General features: G+C 38.8%; 4 protein-coding genes across 8 annotated transcripts in view; 2 read left to right on the plus strand and 2 right to left on the minus strand.

Annotated features, from left to right (window-relative positions):
- The first annotated feature begins 966 nt into the window (after positions 1-966).
- Positions 967-3607, plus strand: crygn2 (crystallin, gamma N2). The gene is made up of 4 exons (XM_027002555.2): positions 967-987; positions 1597-1845; positions 2165-2310; positions 2971-3607. Exons 1-4 carry the CDS (start codon positions 967-969, stop codon positions 3101-3103), a joined length of 549 nt encoding a protein of 182 aa, XP_026858356.2. The 3' UTR covers positions 3104-3607.
- nub1 (negative regulator of ubiquitin-like proteins 1) lies at positions 3504-11317 on the minus strand. 3 transcript variants are annotated; one of them, XM_027002533.2, is made up of 15 exons: positions 11134-11317; positions 10689-10819; positions 10321-10488; positions 10153-10217; positions 9992-10056; positions 9734-9901; positions 9464-9552; positions 9035-9141; positions 8663-8849; positions 6757-6864; positions 6492-6644; positions 5999-6145; positions 5505-5582; positions 5137-5314; positions 3504-4235 (listed from the first exon to the last, which is right to left on the minus strand). In XM_027002533.2, exons 2-15 carry the CDS (start codon positions 10803-10805, stop codon positions 4072-4074), a joined length of 1794 nt encoding a protein of 597 aa, XP_026858334.2. In that variant the 5' UTR covers positions 10806-10819; positions 11134-11317; the 3' UTR covers positions 3504-4071. The 3 variants fall into 3 exon arrangements, with proteins under 3 accessions (XP_026858334.2, XP_026858343.2, XP_035386828.1); XM_027002542.2 differs by lacking the exon at positions 11134-11317 and having other exon boundaries at positions 10321-10434; positions 10689-11113; XM_035530935.1 differs by lacking the exon at positions 11134-11317 and having other exon boundaries at positions 10689-11112.
- Positions 11318-12088: 771 nt separating this feature from the next.
- Positions 12089-13812, minus strand: LOC113572996 (uncharacterized protein C9orf152). The gene is made up of 2 exons (XM_027002999.2): positions 13536-13812; positions 12089-12904 (listed from the first exon to the last, which is right to left on the minus strand). The coding sequence occupies exons 1-2, from the start codon at positions 13735-13737 to the stop codon at positions 12366-12368; spliced, it is 741 nt and encodes a 246-aa protein (XP_026858800.2). The 5' UTR covers positions 13738-13812; the 3' UTR covers positions 12089-12365.
- Positions 13813-15267: 1455 nt separating this feature from the next.
- The window catches only part of xylb (xylulokinase homolog (H. influenzae)), a 29170-nt gene continuing 19548 nt past the window's right edge, over positions 15268-24889 (plus strand). Inside the window, exons 1-15 of one of the 3 annotated variants that reach the window (XM_027003277.2) lie at positions 15273-15446; positions 15774-15783; positions 16025-16107; positions 16272-16341; positions 16493-16573; positions 16680-16766; positions 17398-17526; positions 18298-18363; positions 18529-18601; positions 19402-19520; positions 19677-19758; positions 21486-21526; positions 22451-22566; positions 24080-24195; positions 24455-24528. In XM_027003277.2, the coding sequence (XP_026859078.2) occupies positions 16330-16341; positions 16493-16573; positions 16680-16766; positions 17398-17526; positions 18298-18363; positions 18529-18601; positions 19402-19520; positions 19677-19758; positions 21486-21526; positions 22451-22566; positions 24080-24195; positions 24455-24528 (996 nt within the window). In that variant the 5' untranslated portion in view covers positions 15273-15446; positions 15774-15783; positions 16025-16107; positions 16272-16329. Of the gene's footprint in view, positions 15447-15773; positions 15784-16024; positions 16108-16271; positions 16342-16492; positions 16574-16679; positions 16767-17397; positions 17527-18297; positions 18364-18528; positions 18602-19401; positions 19521-19676; positions 19759-21485; positions 21527-22450; positions 22567-24079; positions 24196-24454; positions 24529-24889 lie in introns of all 3 variants that reach the window. The other 2 variants (XM_027003268.2, XM_027003261.2) reach the window with 2 other exon arrangements.

Below are 24889 nucleotides of genomic sequence, written 5' to 3' on the forward strand. Positions count from 1 at the left end.
AACCTGAGGTTTAGTTTTGGCCAGTCTGTTTTACTAATTTAATCAATGAGGGAAACATCAGGATTACGAGAAAAGCATATAGTAAGAAAAGGATTTCCCTTGCAGTAGAAGACCTCTGGAAATCAATATAGCACCTTTGCTTTCAACACTTGTAATCCAATACCAAAATGCAGTGTATATCAGGTTATTTGCTGTTTTGTTCTTTAACCAGAGCATTCAATGAAATGTACACAGATACAATGTTCAGTCTTATTTGGGATGAAATTTGCTTGGAGGTATGCTTATAAAAATTATATACTGAGTGCCAGAACATCTTATTTAAATACATATTATATACTTAATCATATCAATCATATCTCATTTTTGATGTTGTATAAATTTCACTTCATTTCATTAATGTTTCAAAACCAACCTTAGTCCTATAGAGGTTTTTATAGGTTTTATAGGTTTTTAGAGGTTTCTATATTTATTCTGAGACACTGGGTAATATCTCATTGTGTTCCTCTAGCTATAAAGCAGCACTTCTGCACCTGTACAGAGTGAAAGTGGAATAGAACCATAGAACTATAACAAGGACGTAGAGTCAGTCTTGAGTGTGAAAGATCAAAATGATGGAAGCTTTTTTTTTTTTTTTTTTACACCTCTATAACAACTCTTACCTGGTTGCCAGGGTTACACAAAAAGAAGCAGCGCATATGCACAATGGCATCATAAAGTCAAGCTAAGCAAAATTCTTTGTGCTTATGGGTGAGAACCCCTGGGCCAAAGCCCAGAATCAGCAGTGCCAAGAGTGAACGGAAAGTGTCTACAAAGCAGAGGCTGAAAGCTCCCCATTGTGTCAGCTTTGTTGGGCAAACATCGTGATACTGCAAAGCACGTGACCAGCCATATATATTGGGGTCTCCAACTTTTTAACCATCACTCCTTCTTACGTGTGGGTCAGGTTGGACAGTATCCAGTGGAACAATGTCACAGTATTCTGGAAAGGTAAGCATCTGGGCCAGTCAGGAGTACATCTATCACATCTTGCTAGCCTGGCGTCTCAGCCATCTTTATCCGTTTACACTAGCTATAATGGACTGAGCAATAGGGATTTGAGTGAAGGCTCCTGAAATTATCAGTATTTTCACCTGTAATACACAGAGGTATGGTGCCAAGGTTGATTATTAGCTCATACCAGCTGAATGAAGCCTACTTTTTCCATTGTGGTCTACTACTAGTGTTCACATTTCTAGTGACCACCACTTTTTAAACTGAAATAGTCTCACAGACTAAATTGGATTCAGAAAAACAGAACAAATCCACCCCCACCCCAAATTTATTTTCTCATAATTTTCTTTATTTTTTTGGTCTATTTGGCACAATGCCCTAGAGGAAACCAAGTGAGTGTGAAAGGCTAGGGCTCTTCACTCCTGGCCTTTGTGGAACATGCACTGGAAGATCATTGCACAATGTGGTACCAATAAGTTTTCTCAGGCCAAAGCAAATGTACTGCAAACATCATCTCATTCACAACAAATTTTACTCTTCCCTAAATCTCATACAAACAGCCATTATGGTGCATGCTCTCCTCTGTTGCTCCTTTCTCTGCCACAGATAGTGTTTTACGAGGGACGATGCTTCTCTGGAAGGAAGCTGGAGGTGTACGGAGACTGTGATAACTTTCTGGACCGTGGCTTCATGAACAGGGTGAACTCCATCCGTGTAGAAAGCGGAGCATGGATCTGCTACAACCATCCTGACTTCAAGGGCCAGCAATACATCCTAGAGCGTGGAGAGTACCCCGAGTTCCAGTGCTGGAACTCACACAACGATCACATGGGCTCCTGCAGGACTGTTAGGATGGTGAGAACTGTACTGGCTTTACACAGTCAGGTTTCACTCACTACATGGTGTGAAGCAACGCTCAAAAGTAGTTTGCTAATTTGGGTAGAGCAAATATTTCTCTTTCAGAACATTGAGTTCATGTCTTACAAAATAAAAAAAATACTTTCTTATTTAATTTTGTATTTATTTAAGAAATAAAGCCAACCTTAGTTTAAAAGGCAAAACATTCTTTTACCACAAGAATTCAGACTTTAATGTGCTCACCAAGCACTGAAGATGAAGTCTGTATAGGCCTACCATACTTTCATATGGCTTGTATTTGTGTGTGTACCCACAGCATGGAGAGCACTACAGGATTCAGCTGTTTGACAGCTGCAACTACATGGGCCAGTGCATTGAGCTGTGTGACGACTGTCCCTTCCTCCAGAGCTTTGGCTATGGCAGGACCTGCGTCAACTCCATCAGGGTGTATGGAGATGGAGCGTAAGTGTCACTCAAACATCATCTTTTAAAACTGACAGGAAATAGGTCTGCTTTTTATGTTGCGTGCACATGTGCTGAAACCGTCTCATTTGTTTTATACCACACAGCCTCTAAATGATTGATCTTACTTAGCCCAAGGCCATATCCTGCACAGCTGCACAATGTCTTACACTCTAGAAATAGCAATGTTGTTTAATTTAGTGCATGAAAGTTTTAGAACGACATATTGAAAATCTCAAAATCAATAAATGAATAAGGGAAGCTACAGATTAATCCATGTTTTAATGGTCTAGCCCCTAATACTTTGATTAGTGTAGGCTTACATCTCTGTTCAATAGCCTGACAAGAGAGACCAAGGTCACTCACAGATCAGACTAGTCACAGCCACACTTAAACAAGAACAACTTAAACAAGTCTTTTCCTTGTCATTGTAAATTCAGTCTACAGTAACATTAAAGATCAGTAACATTTCATTATACTTTTCTTCTTTTAGCTTTATTCAAAACTGCTTTCAGGGTCAGTTATCTTTTGTAAAAAATAACCTTCTATCGCCTTACCCATACCCTGAATGCTTAAACATTCAGTTTTATGACAATTTAACTGCAATATCTTGGTGCTAGTTATTTTGGTTTGTTTCAACCCTTTGTTTGTCCTGTGAAGTTGGGTGATGTATGAGGAGCCTAACTTCCGGGGTCGTATGTACATCGTGGAGAGAGAATTCTACTCCAGCCATGACAAGTGGCAGGCCCAGAACCCCACTATCCAGTCAATCCGCAAAGTCGTCAACTACTGAAGCTCCCACCCTCTTCTATTGCCCTGGCCTCCTTCTCTGCTCTCCTCCCACCATCCATACCACAGAATGTGACTATAATCAGAATATGTACAATAAGCCACTAAGTAGTATAAGAAAAAGGCAGTATTATTAAACACATGTCTTTATCTGTCAATATACTGAGCTTCTGGCATTTCTGCAGAGAAATAATAGGGCCAGAATCCCACTGCTTCATGGTAACATTACACCAAGTAGAATTAGAAATCAATAACTATGCCAGTAATAAATCAACAACTTAAATCTAAATGAAATTTCTCTCATCTAAAATGCATGTTCACTGAAGACTGATGAATATGACATTTCTGTCTTAGTCCTGAAAGATATAAAATATATGTGATATAAAGTGATATAAAACAGAGGCTCAAAGTTTGTACATTTATTGCATGTTTAACAAATTCTTATTGAACTGATTAAACTTGACCATAGTTGCCAAAATGAGTACAATGAATGAATGAAAAAAAAAGGTAAATTCTGAAAGATCAACTCCGAAGCATGCCTTGTACTAAAATAAAACAAATATTTTAATTGCCTTTTCAAATCAACATAAATCTAAATAACACTTTGAGAGATAATTATTTTTTGTGCCATGCTTCATACTAAAGGAATGAAAAAACTCCAGCCTTCTTATACAGGGTGATGCTTCACCATTAGTAACTGCAAGTGTTATAGTTAATTAATTTTTCTTCAATTTTATATCACATTTTGTACAACAGTTATGTACGAAATTAAATTAACTTGGATACAAAAAGCATTTTAATTTAAAAATCAAAACAAACCAATTGTTAATACAGTTTAAATGGCTTCAATAACTGGTTTGCAACAAAGTCCTGATCCAGGATCAGGGTCCTGTCATTAACAGTCCTACAAACAACATTACATTCTGAAGTCACCTTCCAACAGCTCCAGGAAGCTTACATGAGCAGCTCCTTTCAGTGGGTGGATGGAGATGTCCTGTCCAGATAGGACTTAATTTGAGCGATCAGATCACTCTCTTCCTCCAGAGTGACGTCCAGGTAATCCTCCTCATGTCTGGGGATGTGCTCCAAAACTTCATTCACCAGGTCTGAATCCAAGCTGCTGCTTGAGCCTGAAGCTGGCCACAGAAACACTGGCTTTAGTATGCTAACCAATGTACACATCAACATCATTTTGCAGTCTTCAGCCAGAGTACCAACACATGCATAAAACAGAGACTATATAATGCCTGTTTTACCGTCAATAGACTGCTTCCCCGTTTCATTTAGAAATGGTTTTTAAAAATGTGCTTAGTGGTTTTTAAATAGCCTAATGGATTAGCACCTACATACATTTTGGAATGACTGATGAAATACTCCAAATCATGCACTGAAATCTTCGATTACTGCTTTATTGAATGTTCCCAGGATGAAGGACAAAGACTCCTTTGTTTTCATGCTGCTAAAATTTGCAACTCTTTAACAAGTCATATGTCCAGCATCTACTCACACGTTTTGAAAAGCAATTGAAAACAGTTCTGTTAGTTGATATTCTGTTAGTTGAATGAAGAGAGCCCCATTTGAAACTCTAATGGATTGGCACAGAACATTTTTCATCTCATCCTGTGTACAAGTACAAATATTCTTATTATTCCTTTATCCATTTAAACCACTTATTTTATTTGGTTTTTCTTTTTTTATTATCTATTTGTTGTTGTTATTGTTTTGTTTCATTGTTATCTCTTTTTATGTTTTATTACATTACATATATGGGTTTGATGCGTTTTTTTCTGTGAAACACTTGAATGTGCAGTTATGTATGAAAGGTGATGTATAAATAAATAAAAGAAAGCGTTCTAGACTGAAAAACAGCAAATCAATTAAGCATAATATCCTTCATCCTTCCAAATAAACCATTTTCACATTTCCTCACTATACATGGAACATTTGGGACCACTTTAATCTGGTAGTTCTGGCAGTAAATGCCCAATAAAGTGCATTCATTAAGCAATCCATCCCGAAACGCATCTGGCTGCTGACCTGTAGAGTTGGAGGTGCTGGGCTCCTCTGATGAGGAGGAGGGGGGTGAGGGAGATGGCATGTCTGCAGGAGGCTGCCCCTGGTTATCCAGCAACATCTGAGTGGCCTTAAAAACATCATCTCTTGTCAACCTTAGAGCTGCTTCTACTGCCTCCCTCTGGAAGCCCAGGTAGGCCATCTATATTCAGACAGACATGTACACACAGAGCTGAGAGCAGGGAAGGAGTGATGCATCTTTGTCTGTATCTAAAGCAATATTGAATATAATAGAATAAGGAGCCAGCAATAAGAGGTTGTGCAAAATTAAACCAAACATTTGTAAAGAAGATGCTTATTTGAAGCGTGTGTCCCCCAAGGAAGCCGTTTACCTGATCCACTTTGGTCTGTCTGTTTGTGTCTGGCTGAGCCAATCCTGAGCTGCTGGCTTCCCTCGAATCCAGGAGGAGCTAAAAGGAAGCAGAATGTGACAAAGGCTGCACAATCCATCATTTATTAGCCTCAGCAATACTGACATTGTAGGAAGTCACAATGAGTTATCCAGCACATCTCTACATTTCTTCATGCATGCTGTGAGCTTCCTAAACAATCTCAGATAAATATTGTGATTCTGAGAACTCTTAACAATACAATCACAAAACACTTTTTCTCCATATAGTGCAAGCCTAATGTTTTCCCACTATGAGTAGCTTCATGCAAGTGTCTGTTACATATTCTAAAGAAAGCTAAACGTGACTGTTTATATTATAGTTCATAAGACATTTGCTTAGTTCAATATTTAGGACCAGGCAGTGATGCTGGGTTGATGTTTTTTTGATGACAGCGCTGCTACATTTAAGCATGGACGAGGTATGGCATCTCTAACCCTGTATGCTTCGTCCACATCTCCACTAGTCTCGTGGAGGGCCCTGGCTGCAGATTTATTGCTATAACCCAGCTCCACCAGCGTGTTGATGCCTTCCAAACGCCGCCTCCGATTCTCCCTCTCCTTCCATTTGATCTCCTCCCGCTCCTACAAGAGCATACAAAACTCTCACCAGCCAAATACAGCTTCAGGAAGTCCAGTCACTGATGCCCTAATGACAACCAGCACCATCTTGCTTATGGAGCAATACTTCAATTTTCAATATTTGAAAAAGAAATGTCTTAGAAAACTATACTAAAAAGTCATGTTAAAGCATCATAAAGACAGTACTGTGCTTAAGCTAGCTATTCAAGTGGTTAATTCAGACAGATAGTGGTTTCAGGCAATCTGTGCCATCTTAGTTTTAGGAGAATGAAGACTGTGCCCTACTGTTGAGATGTTGCATGTTTGCATACACTTGTCTGTTTGCGCGCTATGTATGCATGTATGTGACCTTGTTCCTCTGGGTGATGTGTGCCACCGCATGCTCCACGTTGCCCCTGCACGCTCTCAGGCCCAGGCGGGCCTCCTGCTCACTGAAACCCATACTCATCAGCTGCATCATCTTGTCTGGGTCCAGAGTCAGGCAACTGTACAGGGTCTCACCCTGCCAGGATATTTGTGTGGAGGTATGAATTGATTAACACAGCTTCTGTTGGCCCCTTTCACAGCTGTCCATAGCTTTACCAGAGCAGGTGCTGTCTAAGCTGATGAAATACCTTTCTGAGCTTCTCAGCAGCTTGGGTCCCATGTCCATTCAGGTAGGCCAGCAGACTCTGCAGGAGATACAGCCTCAGAAACAGAACATCCTCTCCTCCGGTGTTCCGCTGACAATCAATAAGACCCAGCAAAAACAACTCTCATTCTGCTTACCAAATTATTAGATGGTTATAAAAATGCGTGATTTTAAAAATCACAAATGTGTTTGTAACATTTTAAAATATATACTACAAATTCTAATTCTCAAAAAACAAGTATGATAAAATACAGATGCTAAAAATAAACCAATTTGGCTCATCAATCCTGGTGGTGAATAATATGGGCACTGCTCTAATAATCTGATACAGGTCTTAATGCTCATAGTTTACTTTGCTACTCAAGCAGAGCTGAACAGAACAGTGTAATTAACCTACTAATGAGGACTTTATAATTCTGCAGTTCTGGTGTTAAATAATCCTCATTCATGAATGCTGACAATGTGTTGGAATGTGTTTTTTATTTTAATCAGAATAAAAAATGAAACTATAGGCCTATATACAAGTGGCTAGTTCCATGGGCAATGAAAAAGCTGCATGGACTTTACTGCAAATTAACATCTTAGCACTGCCTATCTGAGTTTTCCTGTAGTTAAGTAAGATCAGTAAGAATCACAAGAAAGTGGTTATTCACTGGATGTTAGAACAGTCATAGGACACACCATTTGTATATGTACATTGTGTGTCCATAAGAGCCCCTGTACCCATTACACTAAAGAGATCATCCTGTCTCTCACTCACTCTCTCACTCTTCGCAGAGACTTCTCACCGGTCTCAGCAGCCCTCGTGTGGAGACCTTTGGCCTATGTGGGGGCTGGGACATGGACCTGTCCCTGTCCCTGTTCCTGTTCCTAATAGACAATGAAAGACTGCCCTCACAAAATCTGCCACTTTTTTTTTTATTCTGGACTTTTTAAAGTTCTAAATCTGTTCAAGCTTAAGTAGCGGGGAAGCTCAGCTACTCAGTGTTGGCTCCTTCAAGAACCTCTGTTTGGAGCAGCTTGCCTGGACAGCACTAGTGGGTCAGCCCCTTTGCAGGACAGACCCCTATACAGTGCCAGACTTCGGATCCTAGACCTTCTATAGGGTCTGCGTTAAAGTTTTAAATAAAGATAAATTAAATGGCAGGATTGATGCCCCTTGGCACAGACAACTTGATCTGGGAGAAGGGTTTAATCCAGCCCGGAGAGTGCTTTATAAACCACCTTTGACGAGGCCTTACTGTGATTCACAGTGGAGAATTTTACATGGTATAGTAGCGGTTAATGCTTTTGTTTCAGTTTTAAACCCAGCTATGAGTTCTAAGTGTCTGTATTGTGGCATAAGGGAAATAGTTTTTCATTGTTTTATGGAATGTCCCAGGTTGACGCCCTTGTTTAGCCTCCTAGTAATGATTTTTGAACTGTTTAGTGTTGTTTTTACACCAGTCCTCTTTATTTGCGGATAGTTACACACAGAAGAAGAAAGCACAATGTCAACGTTTAAATTGCATTTTAGGGCAATCCAAGATGGCAGTGTGGATCAGCAGAAATTGTTTGATTGAGGACCAGACTGACAGCAGTATTGTAAATGTGTTTAAAAGATTAGTGAAGAGTCGTATGGTGTTAGAGTTTAAGTTTTAAGTTTTATTCCGTTATAAATGATTTGACCACTTTTGAAAATATTTTGGGTTACAATGATGTTTTGTGCTCTGTAAAAGATGAGGGAGTGGTTTTTGGTGATTTTCTTTAATTTAATTTTTCTTTTTTATTGTAGGGTGTGTTTAAATGTGTGTTTTGTATGTTGTAATTGATTAATAAATTTGATTGAACTCTCACTCTCTCTGTCTCAATATGTGGCCTGTGTGTTGTGAGGGGGGGGGGTCAGAAACCTTGATTTGCTGCAGCCTCTGTTGCTCCTCTCCATAGCACCTGAGGAAGCAGGTCTCTGCTCTCTGCAGCCTCTGTTTGCAGTCGTTCAGGCAGTCCAGCACCTCAAGGCCACGGTAGCACCACACAATGTCCAGCTGCAGCACGGCATAGTTGTCCACCGTGTTCAACAGCGCAGAGTTGCATTTGCTAGACGGCAAGCACATAACGTTTATATGGATGCGTAAAAATGGGATTCAGATTTTAGATTTTTGTTCAGTGACTGTCTTTAGAGAATAGCAATTATGAAATATGGCACATTTTTAATAAGGCATGGGTTGAAAAAAATGTAACCTATCCTTTAATCTTCTAAAGCCAACTTAAATGAATGCTACCTAAACTGCTCATCTGCTGGAAGCAGGTGGCAGAGAGCTGCAGCATACTCCTTCCTCTTCATTAGGGCTCTGCCTTTCTCGTGGAAGCCCATGGCCAGAATCAGAGCCTAAGAATACCACCAACAGAGAGACAGAGGGGAAGAACAATTGGACAGAAAAGAGAAAGAGAGAGAAAATAAAGTACATGGCATTTTTAGATTCTTTCCATCAATGGCCAGTGAATTACTAAAACATGTTGTTACAGGAGTTCTAAAGTCATATGATGTAAAACTGGCCTCAGCCTGGTTAGACAATTAGTTTACGATCTTGGATGCCATCAGTAACACTATGTTCAACTGCATGTGTGGCTAATTTTAGCTTTAATTGGCACAAAATACACCTGGAACTCCTAACTTTTTTTTAAGAAAAGCACATTAAAGATTCAGTTACCTTTTTCTCCTTGGCTGGGATCTGGATAGGGTTGCCTTTCTGATCAGCTATCTCCAGAAATGGGGTGGTCGCAGGATCTTCACTCCCATCTGAAATAAGTGTTACACATTACAAACCTCAAACATTTTAAGGCAAATTACATTTTAAATGCAAGTGTAGCATTACAGTATCATGTACATTAGTCTAGCTGTACACTCTTTCTACATATACTCAGTTATAGAATACAAAGAATGTGGCATGAACATGTGAGGAATGTGCTGGTGTTCTGACCTCGCTCTGAGAGGATCTCAAACCCTTTCCGTGTCCTCTGAACACTTTCGTCCTGCAGACGCGTTTTTTCCTCTTTCTCCACCATCACTCTTTTGCATTCTGGCTCGCTCACCTTCAATACCATAATTTTACTGTTGTTCTTCACATTCTGCGCATCCAGTCGCTCACCTGAGAGAAGCAGAGGGGGTAACAATGCAAGAAAACATTCCAAGATTATCAGATTTACATCAAAGTGCATATCCATGTCAACAAATTTACCTGGAGAGAGTTTCTTTCCATTCAGAATCAACTTTATATGTTTGATGTCAAATTTCTCTGTGATCCTTGGAGATAAAAAGGATAAGAACAAATTAGAACACAAAGCATTGCAACTAGGACATCCCATGTAGCATTGTGAAAGGAAAAGTAGTTACACTTACTTATTCATCAGGACTTGGGTAGTAATATCCAGTTTCGTTTCTAAGTGGCATTTCTTTTTACCACCCTAAACAGAGACACGTTATTATATTTATATTACACACATATATACACACACAAACACACTTATTTGACAAGACATTTAAAGTACTTTATGACTTATTTAATACCGTTCTAATATCTTTAGGCAGATGAAGTTCTAGAGTTGCAACATTTGTTTCTCTATAGGTCTGGTTCCCTTTTCCTTTTTTGATGGCCTCGGACCTTATTTCTTCCAGAGCTCTCTGCACATCAAGCAATGGAAAGTCGACGACTTGAGAATATCTAACAGCAAGCTCCTAAAAAACAAGTAAACTAATAGTGTAATGCTGTAACTGATAGAAATTCGTGAACAAATTGTCAACGTAACGTCATGCGACAACACAAAAAGTTATGAAACATCAAATCTCGAAGGAAAAGCGAATGGAAATAAATGGCGAATGTGGAGAAGTTTCAAAGCTATCCGGACTAGTTTGGGGTCTACAATAAGCATCCTTACCTGCATTTGTTGTTGGTTAGCTTCATTGTTGTCCGTTGTAAAAGGTGGACTCCAGAGCTTTATTTTCTCCTGTTTGAGCAGTGAAACGAGCTTCGACTGAATGTATTGCTCGGCCATTTTTCAAACTGTAACTGAAGTATTAATGGACAACAGTGATTCAGTTGAAAACGAAAGTATAGCAGCAAAAGAACTGACTAATTATTGGGGGAAATCCAAGCCTTCATAGCTAGCTTATCTTAGCTAAGATAGCTAACTAACGTCACTGAGTGACTGAACTGAGGCAATATTTGCGTGGTGTCATCTGAACGCAAATCTCGCAGTACCATTTGTTCGTCCGTCAAAGACAGATATTAAATTGTATTATGTGTATTGCTAATTTTTTAAAAAAAAGGTACTATTCATTTTCATCCAAGTTTATTTTTGTTGAAAGCAGGCTGGTACGTACCCACGTCGCCTCTATCACGTGATATTATTTTTTCCGCCTTGACTTCCTGGGTACATCGAGGATTATCTGCGCCGATTTCAAATCGCCGATTTTCAAATATTTTCAAATCGCTACCATCCCCCAGACAAAAACACCCCCAAAACAAACAAACACCTTGGCTTGTATACACAAAAAGTGGATGGTTCTGATGAATATCGTGACTTGGGTTCATGTTTGACACTTACCGACACCTAGTGTACAGTCATGGACCAACCCAAAGATGATCAATATATTCCTACTCCAGAGACTAAAAACGAACGAATAAATGAACGGATGGGAAATCTAAATTTTATATATAGCTAAAATATAATGTTAACAATGTTTAATATTATTAATATTTAACAGTATTGATGATTAATAAAGTAAATTAAGCAATGCACTATAGTATATCCAGGTTATAGTTCATATCAATTATTTAGGGAAATTATAATTTAAAAAAACGTGCCAAATTCCTGAGTGGGGATGGTTGCTAAACTGCAGAACTAACTAATATTTAGTTGAGGAAGTGTCACTGAGATAGGTTATAGGTCAAACAAGATAGCCCTCCAAAACTAGACTTTTTGATTGTAAATATTTAAGTTTAACTCAATGCACACCAACTGTACATAATTCACTTCCTCTGTCGGCCTGTGGGTCCATGCATTCTGTGATTACTGTTGATCTTTAATTATAAATATAGCTATTTCCTGGCTAAGTAATCAATCAGTCTCAGCTGATGGCTATTGCCATTGTGACCTTGAGAAAGGCAATTAATCCACAATATTAATTGCATTTGGAAAAAGTTTTTAACCTACACAACATTTATTCATGGTTTGAGATTTGCAGTAACTTAAGTTTTCCCTCTTCTAGATGTTGAAACCAATTTTTGCAGAAAACCCATGTTTACTTGGTGAGTTCTGGTGTAATATTAGGGATGTGACAAACTGCTTACAGATGAGCTCAAAATAAAGACACTATTCAAAATTATATGTGCCGCTAAGGATGTGAGTATAATGTTAATCTTTTGAAATATCAATATAAATCAACAAGTCATTTTTACATGTTTGCATATGATTTTACATGTGGGTTCTGTAGTGCAACTGTAAATCAATGCACTTCTAAAGGACCAAAATACAGTATTACAACATGTGATTAAGGATAAAGTTTCAAAACAATATTGCACAACCCTTGTTTTTTGCATCTCAATTGTCTCATTAGAACGAGGAGTAAAGTCCAAGTTTGTATGCAGCCTCAGACTTTCTAGGGCACTTGAGCTGAGGGAAGGGGTAGTGGTATGAGCTTGCTGAGGTGCGAGAGGATTGGTGGCTCCCACAACTCAGCTGCCTTGACAAAACAGCAGGTGCTGAATACTCCTTGGAATTCTCAGATCCATTATCCTTCTGCCCATTTTTACTGAGGTGCTGGTTGCCATCAACCCCTTCACAGTCCTCAGATAATAGATCACTTGAATCCATCACTTCTCCACTGCGTTCTCCATTACCTTCTGAACATGATGATGCAGAGTCTCCTGTGCTGGTCTTGATCTTGACATGTTGAAGGCAATTGGCGTCAACAGCCAGGCAGGTCCTACGGTACATTCCCAGGTGGGTGCGCCAGGGGGCACTGTCTGGGTCTCGGACAAAGTCAAAATGGGTTTCTTGGAAGGCCACCTGCCTCTTAAGGGAGTGTTTGACCTGTTGCATCGGAACCATACTAACCAAAGATTTGTCAGCGATCTCCTCATCGTTTGATGCTGGTGGTTAAAAAGAGAGACAAGAAAATAAAGAAGAAAGTTAGTGCCATTCTGTGATTTCAAATAAGCCAAGTACCCTAACTGAAATGTGTTTATATATTAAATTAATTAATTAAATAAATAAATAAATAAATAAATAAAAACACCTCATACAAAATACCAAATATTACCGAAAAGACTCATATTGACAAATCCATCACAAATTTCGTATACCAAGCAGCAATCATTCGTGACGTTCGTGGTGAAAGTTTTTCATGCGAATGCATGTCGCCAGACTTGTGGCAAATTTAGATAGAAAGTCATTAACCAATTTTAACAAAACCTGATATCACGAACAAATATAACTCAGATAATGTATATAAATTTACTACATTAACATAAAGCGTCTAGGATAACGTCCGCGTGTAAATATCTACACGTGTAGCCTACAACTTTTTGGGACGATCTCAAATCTATATCCTTACATAACCCGAATTAACCTGTGCAATTGTACGGAATGTATTCCAGCGAATAAATATGGCAAAAAAAGTAAAATCGAGCAATTAGGATTCTAACAGGAAACCCTTCTCCAGGCTACAACAAAAGTGCATAAAACATTGGAAGGAAACCCGCAAACACAAGTAAACCTTACCATTCTTAAAATATATTACTCGAGTTTCACGTTTCTGTTTGTCCCTTATGGAGTCATACTGATCTTTCAAAAGTGCAATATCCATTTTTGTTAGAACAGAAGCCGTTTCGTCCTCGACGTCGTTTGTCGTTTCCTCAGTGAATTCTCCAGACCTTATCGCTTGGTCACATGGACACGCCAAATTTAAGCAGCAATCTGACATCCTGCTCAAATCGATCAAGACGTGATTTTTAATTTACCCGCTTTATTGACAACTATCATACAATCTCCTTCATTATACAAGCATGCAGCATGTAACATGCAATACAGTGGTTGTATACTTTGTGGACACTTGTACCGACAACTGCGACAATGTGCAAATAAAGGAGGGCAATTCAAGGTTGTACTAAACTCTAGAGAGCAATAAGGGAAATGGGACATCAGAGGACAACTTAACAATTATTACACTTTAGTACAGCCTAACAAACATCCTTACAACCTACGCCAATTATCAATATACTGCCAGATCGTTACTGATGAAAGATTGGTTTAATTTACCAAAAGAATGGTTTGATTTATTGGTTTAAGTAGACTAATCAGCCTTATTATTTAAAGAGTCTCTATTTCATGGGAAGAACAAGTTTATACCTGAATTTGCTATATGTTTTATTCACCCTAGATGATCTTTATATTACTTCACTGAAAGGAAAATACCCTTATGGACTTGTGTGTTGACACAGCAGTGTTGAAGTAATGGGTGAGTCCAGTAACGACAAGTTGGCAATGGAAGTCAATAATGTTTCGTGTATTTAAAGGCAGATTTCACATTTTTTTTCTAATATTTTGTTTTGAACTCTTCCAGAAACATTTACTTATTAGAAACACTTCCCGTGTTTACAGAATGTTGCTCAACTGTTGTCATATACAGTATGTGTTAGCCATTCTTCTGTTTCTATATAGTCTGTGGCACTCTGCCTCCCAAATAATGTCTTGTCAGTAGTGGCCCTGTGATTAAGTAAATGATGGGCCATGTTTTTTGTAATTGCACATCTATAAAATGCACAGATCAGTGTGTTTAATAATGTGGCAATTGAGTGTAGGTGTAAGCTTCGTCTTTAGTAGCTGGTGAATTAAATTGCCTTGAGACTAAGTCTTGGGTTTTATAACACTGGCATAATGGAGATGAATTGGGTTAGACCACAGCAAGTAAGACTTGTGCAAACATTTTGTTTTGTGCTATTCATTGAGTGGAAATACTCCAAACCAGTCGTGAGTATAGTGCTTATGAGCATTTTTTGTGCTTTTATAACACTGAAAAACAGGTAAACAGTCTTCTATACCATTTTGGTTTGAAATTACATATCGTTCTGATAAAAAAAAGTCTAGACCTGACACACATTTTATTAGTTTTTTCTCATTTTTTATTATCATTATGTGGTGGAAACTAACAGCCTATGTCTTTGGGGTTCTCAAAGATATTTTTTTCTGAGCTCTTTATTTATGATCTAAACCATAATTTTTACTCCATAATGTAACTATAATGAGGGAAAACTAAGTAACACAACTTATATTCAGGGTCTCCGTCAAACACCTCTTCTTGTACTTCCATGAATTGTTAAAGGCAAGTTCCTGGTGCTGAAAGACACGGAACACGATATCATACACTTAAATAGATTTAGGAGGGGGAACAATTTAAAAGGCTAGTACAGTCTAAGCAATCAGGATTGACCAGTATTCTACAGTAGCCTACAGTCTGCATGCCATAAGTCTAAAGTTCATGAAGCCTTACTCAGCAGTTTTTTGTGCAGTGTCACTTTAAATGCAGGAGCACAAAGCGTGAACAGCAGTTTACAGACACGCAAGAACACTAAAATTAGAATGACTACACTAACAAATTCTTGCTACTTGGGATTTGATTTCAGCACTCAACAGGTAGGCTAGTTTCGCGTTAACTGCTCGCTTCCATATCCAGGTGTTTACGAGCATAATACGCCAGGCAAACGTAAATTGAAATAGCGGAAGAGCGGCGATCAATTCGGCTTTAGTCAAGTAACGATATAACTGCGTTTAACAACTGTGCAGAGCATTCAGGAGTGTCTTTGTTCGCCTTTCGTGCAAACTATGCAACATATTTTTTTGTGCCAACTGTAGGCATTATGTAGGCTAATTATGCTGTTATTTTGTAAATTCAAAATGAAAACGTCATCGATCTTCCAAACAATCCATCAAAATCTCACATACTCTCCTTCCTTTGTGCAGATTGTGTGATGTAAGTAATACTTCGTGTACACTGAGAATTTGCTTAAACTGATTATTTGAAGATGGGTGAATCTGCGTGAACATATTATACAAAACATACATTGTTTCTCTTCGTTTGCACCCACGTGACCATCACAGAAGAAAAAATGGTTGCGTCTCTACCCTTCAGATTCATGTATGAAATGTTGTTGCCTATTGCTTTAAAAATGTAGCCAGTCGCTTCCTTTTATCTCTAAATTTCTGCTTCTAAGTTGAAAGTTGTCGCAATCGATGGAAACCTTCAAGTTATTCATCAAAACAATGTCCAGTTTGACAGCGATTTGCCAGCGTTCAGGTAATCACAAATTTCACAACTAGAATGCTTACAACGCTTTTATGTTAAAATGTCTTCATAAGACTTTGATGATCTGTTTAGGAAATTGTTGTAACTCCGTTTTGTTGTTGTTATGTTGTTGTTTTACTTAAATCCTGCACATTTCAATTCCTTTCTGTGAGCAGGACTCAGGGGGGTGTGCATGTCCATGGAGATGGACTGACAGTAACCTCCCCAGTGCACATGTGGGTGAAGGTAGTGCATCTGTCATTGCATTGTTAATTTTTCACTCTATTCTGCAGCCCCCAATACTTTTAATGTTATGTCATTTGTTTGTGCAAAACATAATTGTGGAACAATTATTTTCCAATTCAAATTGATACTGAGTGATGAATTGTGGCTGCAGGCACTTGACCTCATCCTTGAGAAGATGAAGAATGCTGGCTTTGACTTTTCTTGTGTGAAAGCTATTTCAGGGAGTGGGCAGGCATGTCACAAACCGTCTTTGATCACTACATGTATCGAAATGTATTAAAAACAAAATTTAAGCTCTTTTTATCTTTCCATTTATTAATATGATGTGTTGACTGCAGCAACATGGCAGTGTGTACTGGAAAAATGGAACGAGAACGAGTCTACAGCTTCTTGACCCAGATAGAGACCTGCACAGCCTTCTGCAGGTATTGTATGGTTTTGTCCAGTAACACCATGGGGAATAGTTCACAGGATTTCTCCTACATTGGTTTTTCATGGTTTTTTTTTTTGTTTGGTTTTTTTTCACCCCAAAGAGTTCAAAAGTTCCTCTAGGGCTGTTACAGAACTGTTTAGTGTTCATTTTTTAAAGCATTACTTTTAAGTCAATAGCAGGTTTCACACAGTGAATCAACAGAAGGAATCAGCTAGAGCAGAGAACTTGGAATGAGTTTAGTACCTTCTTTGAAATGTAGATGATTGCTCTGTCAATATCTGAAGGGGTTTCCAAACCTTTTTTGTTTGACTTTTGTTGTTGATTTACTTTGAGGGGATGGGCCACTGCAGAGCGTCATTACAGAGGAAAGGCTCCTGTTGCAAAAGTCAATATACATTTAGATGATTCAAGAAAACCTACTGTATGTCTTTAGCGTACAGATAAAAACCTAATGTATTGCAGGTGAAATTCAGTTTCCTCTCCAGTACTGGTTTTAAGGAAAATGCTTATAAATACAGTACATGCAAACATGTATATATGAATGCACTAATGGCTGACTACTCAGTTTATACATGTGCATATCTGTGGTAGATCTTTTTTCTGTTCACCATGTTTTTTCATAGGATAGTTTTGCTGTCCTAGACAGTCCAGTGTGGATGGACTCCAGTACTGTAAAGCAATGTCAGTACCTCGAGTCTGCAGTAGGTGGTGCTCAACAGCTTGCAGACATCACTGGGTCACGGGCCTATGAGGTGTGTACAGATCATCAGCCAAGAGTCCCAAAAATTAAAGTTTGTCTCTGCCATGCCCACAATTTCAGAATTCTGTATGAGGTTCTGTCCCAGTACTGGAGGAGATGAGTGGAGGAGGCTAGTTGTCTTTGCCAGCAGAGGTGTGACGAAAGATACTCTAATGCACTGAAAGAGAGCTGCATCCTCATGACATTTGCATGTGAAAACCATCTCCATATAAGGGACCCATCAGTAAATTCGAGTCTGTGACAGATTACAGCAGCAACATGCCATATATTTCACATAGTCTACAGAGAAAACAGCACAAGGAATGAACATGTGTTAACATTTCAGATATGCTAGCAGGGAGCATCTGTCCTTAATTCTGAAAAAACAAATTGGTGCTCTTAATGGCTTACATAGACCTTTCATTCCCAACCTGATGTTAGCATATGTTTGATGATGTTCGTGCTACTCTCTGTGGTATTTTAAGAGCATGCCCTTTCATCTTTCAGAGTAGACATCACACATGGTGACCCAAATTCACGTAGGACATCATAACTCACAAGTTTGCTTTTCATTACCTCACCATTTCTCCTTCTTTCACCTCCTTGTTTGGCTTTGGGAACTTTGAAATGGTGAATGGAAAGGTGAAGGAAATGAAGAAAACTGTGTACACCTTATGCACCCATTGTACTAATGACATACTCAGGATGGTATAAACATATTGTGAGGGAATCATGAATAGTCATAGTGTTGCTGATCTTCTGCTTCTCTTTTAACTTCTTTTAGCGTTTTACTAGCAGTCAGATTGCAAAGATCCACCAGTTACAGCCAAATAAATACAATGAAACTGAGGTATGTGAAAACAACTAGTATCAGCAAATTTATAACAGTATTCACAAATCATAATTAGTTTATGACTGTATCCAAAAGAAAGTCTCCTTTCTCAGTAAGTAAACAATTTAGTACATATGATTTAAATAAGCTATTTAACTACATTGTGATGTTTGGTTCTGTTAGAGAATCTCATTGGTCAGTAGCTTTGCAGCATCTCTCTTCCTTGGAGACTATGCTGCAATTGACTACAGTGATGGTAAGTAAACAGATGTTTTCTGTCACTAGTTACAATTACAATCTTTGTTAAATGTTTTTGAATAATGATTTTATTATTGTGGTTTTCCATGGAAATTATAAATTCCATATAACACTTCTTTTTTTTTTTGCAGCGTTAGTCATGAACTGCTATTTTGAAGTCAGAACAAAGTTTAAGTCTTCAAAGTCATTATATTTGATAACCTTTTGTTTTAAATTGCTTAAAAATAATTTGTGTCCATATGATAAGTTTACTTTTAATTTGTGAATTGATTAGATTACAGAATGCTTTTAGACTTGATCTCTGCTCTGGAACTTTTATCCACAGGCAAAATTGTGCATTGGTCTGTGGTTTGTTGTTTAGGTAGATCAGTGGAGCTGCTGTAATATGACTGTGTCTGGTGTTGCTTGTGGCTAGGTCCCAGTTGGAAATTTTGCATGCTGGGGAAATTAAAAGAAGGGGGAAAGACAAATTTTTAGTTATAAACAAAAATATCTGGCACGTTGCAAAAGATTCAGGATGTCTGTGAAAATCAATGCCAATTTCTTAAGCGGTGTTAATCGCTTCAGACAGATTGTTTAGACACTACATGAGACTACTGTTAATTGCTCATGTAAATGATCATTTGTAATATTTGAAGAGCAATATTATGAAACATACTGGCTCAAGCATCTAGTGTCTCTGGGTTTAGATGGATGATCATGGACATCTTCATTAGGATGTGAGATGGAAAAAAAACTAGATCCTGCATCAGAGGCAAGTAGAGACGTCTGATTAAGTGTGATTCCTTTTGATTCAAGGTTCGGGGATGAATTTAATGGACATCTTCACTAAACAATGGTCACTGCCATGTCTGAAAGCTACAGCACCTATGCTAGCAGCGAAGCTGTGTGACCCGACACCATCCACAGCACTTCTGGTATCTCTCACACATTAGCACACCTGCCAAGTATGCTCTGGCTGGCTTGACAACCAGGGCAGCATCAGGGTTCTCAAGGCTCTGTGGTGCCCTCTGTCTGCTTGCAGCAGCAGAGGCACTCTGAACAGTGTTCTTTGCATTTGTCTCCTCCAATAGGGCTCCATTTCCTCCTATTTTGTAAAGCGCTTTGGATTTCCAGAACACTGCAAAGTGGTGGCTTTCACAGGAGACAACCCTGGTAAGTTTGCTTTCATCTTCTTGTCTTTTTTTTTTTTAATTTGCAGGAAAATGGGAAAGCAATGGAAAACACTACAGTTTTGGGGACAGTACCCTGATGCATATACATGTCAGTTTTGATCAGTAATTTTTACGCACAAATTTTTCCTCGTCTGAATTCTGTTAGAAAGCTTAAAGCTTAATCATATATCATTTTGGTTTGACCTTTTCACTGTGCATTTGTGGGTGTTGTGTAATGGATTTAGCGGTTGAGAGTTCTCAGATACTGAATCACTTAATTTTGTATCCTATAGTGGACAATTATTATATAATAGGTAGGCTAGAGTGTCAGTGCTCTGCCGTGTCTTTTGAAATTCCTAAAGTAGCAGCTCATGGTTTGAGAAGTTATGCAGGCCAATTCGAATGTCTGGCTTCTGGCTTTTCAAATCCCACATCATTCAGGCATTACAAACACTAGATGGCACTGAAACTACACTGTATTATTGACCTCCCCCTCTGGCACATTCTCTTGGAAGATTTCAGTGAGAACAATGATCACACTTCCTTCCCTAGTATGAGTTAACCTCAGATAAGGTTGGAGAGAGGAGAAAAGGAAACGATAGGGAAGAGTGGAGAAGAGGGCAGAACCTAGTGTCTGGTCCAGCACCTGACCCTGTACCCTCCATTACTACTGCAGGGGGAAGTGATATTTTTCAGTTGTAACCCTCTATTGGCAGACATAAACATAGAAGTGACCCTGACACCAACCACCAATAGCATCTAGCAGGATGCTCTACATAAAATGAACTTTATGAGGAATAAAAAACAGGAGACTCCCAGCCTGTAATATGGCTTTACCAGTGTCTAATGGCACTATTCATTACATACAGTTGTCACTTCTACAAGATTGTCATATAGAATACTGCTACAGATGGCACTCTTGCATCTTTAAGGAACAAGTAGCAAAAGAACAAGACTATGGAAATGGTGCTTTATATGTGTATGTTTCTATTTTAATGTTTTAAAGACATTTTCTTTTCCTGTGCTAGACCAGACATGGTGCTAAGGCTGTACTGTCCATGTATAATGTGCCATAGAGCACAGACTGATGACATAAGAAAAGAGCAGCTGAATAATGACTGTGGCACATTACACTTTAAGATGAGTTTAGACACAGTAACTGTAGCACAGAAACACTCTAAATAAATGAACAGCTGCATGCCTCTGGAAGTACTGAAACGTTGCTGTGGGATAATTTTTTTGAGAACGTACTAGTCCTCCAAAATGCCTTCTATGTGTCATAGTTCTAGAACAGATTTATTCAGCGTTTTTCCTGCAAGACCACCAAGAATGGCATTGACCAGCTATGATTTAAATATTAACCAAGTCTGCCCTTTGCCATCAAAATTAAAACATATGTAAAATGTGTCAGGAGAGAGAGTTGTCCCCCACCCGCTTTTACAGATGGTGCTGTAAATCCCAATACACATTTCCCCAGTATATAGATTTGATTTATTTTAATTTTTTTACTGGAACGATCGGTTCAAAAAATTATGTATTTTTTTATGCTCAGTGCATGTCTGTCCAGTATTATTCTGGTTTGAAAAGATGGTATATTAAATTGGACATCCTTCTGGAGATTTTCTTTGAAGGACCTGCGTGAAAATGTTTGCGATTTAGAGTGATTGGGAAATAGCCAGCTTGAGAGAGATGAGTAGTGAAAAAAGTGATTTGAGTTTTATATTTCAGGGTCTTTAGCGGGGATGCGGCTACAAGAAGGAGATATAGCGGTAAGCATTTTTCAAATGGAGACGATATACCTACTTTTATGAAAGATATGGGCATCAGCATTGCTTGGTTATGAGGGTGAAAGATAATTTGTAAAATACAAAGCTATATAATAGTTCACAAATGTGGCAATGTCAGAAAACAGTTTCTATACTGGGAACATGATCAGTTTCATCAAGTACTGGAAATCAAAATGTTTAAGCAGAAATTAATTGTAACTGATTATTTATTTTATCCATCTGTTCATTATTCTTCACATACTCTGGGTGTGATGAAAACATTCAGAGTGCTAAATTATAGATGCTGGATTGCTAAATTAGTAGAACCAGCCAGCACATAAGTTATTCATAAGTTCCATGAGCAGAAGACCCTGCTGTTTCTAGCATCCAGCTCTTCACCCCATGGGGCCTATGTAGCTTATGTGTTTAAGGACTTCATTTGATCAAAGAGCTCTTGGATGTCAGTGCCCTTCACCTTGCAGCTCTCCTTGTGTGGTTGGGGGGGAACTTGAATGCACCTCACTTGGTTGTGTTAGCAATGTCACCCATTGAGCGGGAGCATGGATGGTGCTGTCTGTGGTAGCCAAGTTCGCAGGCTAGACTGAGCCTCTGTGTTGCAATAAAATGGCGTGAGTATTTAATTCACTGGTTTTCCCCAGTGCATCGGGGTTGCCATTTCTTCCCATGGCATCCTTTGTTCTCCTTTTTTCCATGCTTGCCATGGTGTTTAGTTTTTTCCTTTTGTTTTACCTTATCCAGGATCTAACTGTTCTGCACACGGGCCCACCATTGTTAGCGCGTGGTTGCTCACCCAGTAGACTGTTGGTGTCATCACCTAGCTGACCTGGGTTTGAGCCCACCTTACAGATGCATCATGCAGTTTAGTGTTTGTTGTATCTTTTAGAGTGAGCTCTCTGTCTCTCACAGGTGAGTTTGGGCACAAGTGATACTGTCTTCCTGTGGATCACAGAACCCAGGCCTGCGGTTGAAGGCCATATCTTCTGCAATCCTGTAGACTGCTCCTCCTACATGGCTTTGATCTGGTAAACCGTTTTACAGTAGAACAGTGTGACTCGGGTCAAACACATCTATGCTTTAAGGACTGCTACCCACCCAAGTAAACCATTTTATTTATTTATTTATTTATTTATTGCTTTTCATGGAAATACTTTCATTATTTAGAAGGTTTTTTTTGCTATTTTAAGACTTGTGTGCATGTCTGAGAGAAGTGTGGGGTTTCACCTTTCTGCTGATGGATGCCCCAGAGATGATTTATAAGTACTTGCATTCCAGCTCATGTGTGAAGTCTTTAATGCTTTGAACCTGTCTTATGTTCACATTCAGCTTTCTACTTGCTTTGTTCCCATATCCAGCATCGTCTCAGAGAGCTGGAAATGTTGATTAGAGCCAGTTGTTCACCATTTCTTTCAGGCTTTTATTATTGGCCACTACCTTATCTTGCCTATCCTTTTGTAGAATCCAAGTACATCTGCTTAATCTTACTTTTGTAATTTTCACATTAAATTCCACTACCCAATATTACCCACAGGAGGATGAGTTCCCTTTGAGTCTGGCTATTCGAGGTTTTTTTTTTCTCATGCTGTCACAGGGAATTCTTTTTTTCTTCAGTAACATTTGGCTTGTTCTTCAGGGCTCCGCCTTGTGTCTGTCTGTTGGGGGGGGGGAGAATGTAACCGAATTGAAATAAATTGTAGGTCTATGCTTGCATTTGGATTGCATTTGATACTAATCAAAAGGGAGAAAGTGGAAGATGTAAGAGCGCTGTTGATTGGTTGGATTGTAACAGATTAATTATCATACAGTCTCCAGTACTACTGTGTACTGAACTGGACATATTGCTTTTTTGGGAAGTATCTTGCAACTGTGTAAGCAAAAAGCAGCCAAAAAACTGCACCGTCTTTCAAGGCTCCTCTACCTATGGAGGTTTTACTGACCTTGTAGAGTTTGATTCCTACTCTTTTTTTTTTTTTTTTTTCTCTCTCTCTCTCCCTTCTTTTCCTCTCTGTGTCTCTGCTCTGATGGGCCTGTATGGGACACAGTCGTGGCTGAGGCTGGCAGTTTGTTTGCATGCCGGGGTGTTGTAGTTGCTTTGGAAGATGGATGAGCAGGATGAGACCCAGTGAATGTAGCATCAGGAGTAGCGCAGTAATAATACTGTCCTAGAGGACGGCGGCTGTGGCTGACATTTGGATAAATCTGGGAGCTTCCCAGTAGTAGTTGAGATTATTGCCCTGAACTTGTGGCTGAAAAAAATCAATTAGTTTGCCAGCCACTAGCTTTATCCGACTTGTAGCATCAAGAAAAGTCCTCTGTTCATTCTTTTTTTTTTAATGTCAGCTCAACCCAAATGGCCCTTGAAATTACCCCATTTCCTTGTTTTTACTTCAGGGTGCCTGGCTGTTGACAATGGGTAATAAAAGCCTATAGAAACACAATGCATCTTTTCACTAGTGTTTTCAAAGCAATGCATTTATACACTTTTATGGGATCAATGTCCACCTGAATGGCTTCAGCTCTAACCTGTCTTCTTTTCAGCTACAAGAACGGCTCTCTGACCAGAGAGAGGATCCGTAACGAGTGTTCTGGAGGCTCATGGGAAAGTTTCTCCAGTGCGCTGTGGTCCACTCCCATGGGGAACAATGGAAGCATAGGTGCCTGCTTTCCTGCAGCAATTACTTTACCTCAGTAACGTTAAGTGCATCATGGGGTTGAATTTCAACAACTTCCTTCCTTTGCATGTGACTCTTAGACTTAATCATGGGGACATTAGGACTGACATATTTATGCACTTCAGGGAGTTACCATCGTCACAGGAAGGGCCAAGTTGAATGCAGGGTGATAAATTAATTAAAACCGATGCGTTCTGATCTCATGCAAGGCTCTTTGGTTTGTCTTTTTTTTTTTTCCCAGGCATTTATTTCGATGTTGTGGAGATCATACCCCCAGCCATTGGGATTTACCGATTTGATCAACATGATAAAAGAGTAGGTCATTTTTGATGTTGGACGGAGATGAGTATATAAATATCAATTATATAGTATACATTTTTCATCAAGGTTAAGTTGTGCTTTTTAATTTTTGTTTACCCACACAGGGAATATTTGGAAACATAAAGCAACTGTTTAATCAAACATCATGTGTTAATTAGGTTACAGTTCAATGTACATGACAAATTGTAGTAGAATGTAATTATACTTGGAGATAAGTTATATGATAATTAAATACCTAATTTAGAAGAAAAGAAATTATCAACAAGGGCCTGTTTAGTGAATTTATTTCGTTTTTTTTTCCTACTAAAGCTAGTAGAATGTTGTCTTAAAGGTGGTGTTAAAGGCCATGCTGTTA

Source organism: Electrophorus electricus, chromosome 10 (genome assembly GCF_013358815.1).
Source record: "Electrophorus electricus isolate fEleEle1 chromosome 10, fEleEle1.pri, whole genome shotgun sequence".
In the NCBI taxonomy this organism is placed as follows: Eukaryota; Metazoa; Chordata; class Actinopteri; order Gymnotiformes; family Gymnotidae; genus Electrophorus; species Electrophorus electricus.

Excerpts from the sequence above, each read along its gene's own strand:
- crygn2 (XM_027002555.2), top strand. The coding sequence starts at position 967 with ATGTCACAGTATTCTGGAAAG. Across the intron at positions 988-1,596 it reads TGTCACAGTATTCTGGAAAG|ATAGTGTTTTACGAGGGACG; the intron begins GTAAGCATCTGG and ends TCTCTGCCACAG. Across the intron at positions 1,846-2,164 it reads CCTGCAGGACTGTTAGGATG|CATGGAGAGCACTACAGGAT; the intron begins GTGAGAACTGTA and ends GTGTACCCACAG.
- nub1 (XM_027002533.2), bottom strand. The coding sequence starts at position 10,805 with ATGGCCGAGCAATACATTCAGTCGAAGCTCGTTTCACTGCTCAAACAG. Across the intron at positions 10,218-10,320 it reads TGCCTAAAGATATTAGAACG|GGTGGTAAAAAGAAATGCCA; the intron begins GTATTAAATAAG and ends GTCTCTGTTTAG. Across the intron at positions 9,902-9,991 it reads TGGAAAGAAACTCTCTCCAG|GTGAGCGACTGGATGCGCAG; the intron begins GTAAATTTGTTG and ends TGCTTCTCTCAG.
- LOC113572996 (XM_027002999.2), bottom strand. The coding sequence starts at position 13,737 with ATGTCAGATTGCTGCTTAAATTTGGCGTGTCCATGTGACCAAGCGATA. Across the intron at positions 12,905-13,535 it reads AGTAATATATTTTAAGAATG|CATCAAACGATGAGGAGATC; the intron begins GTAAGGTTTACT and ends TTTAACCACCAG.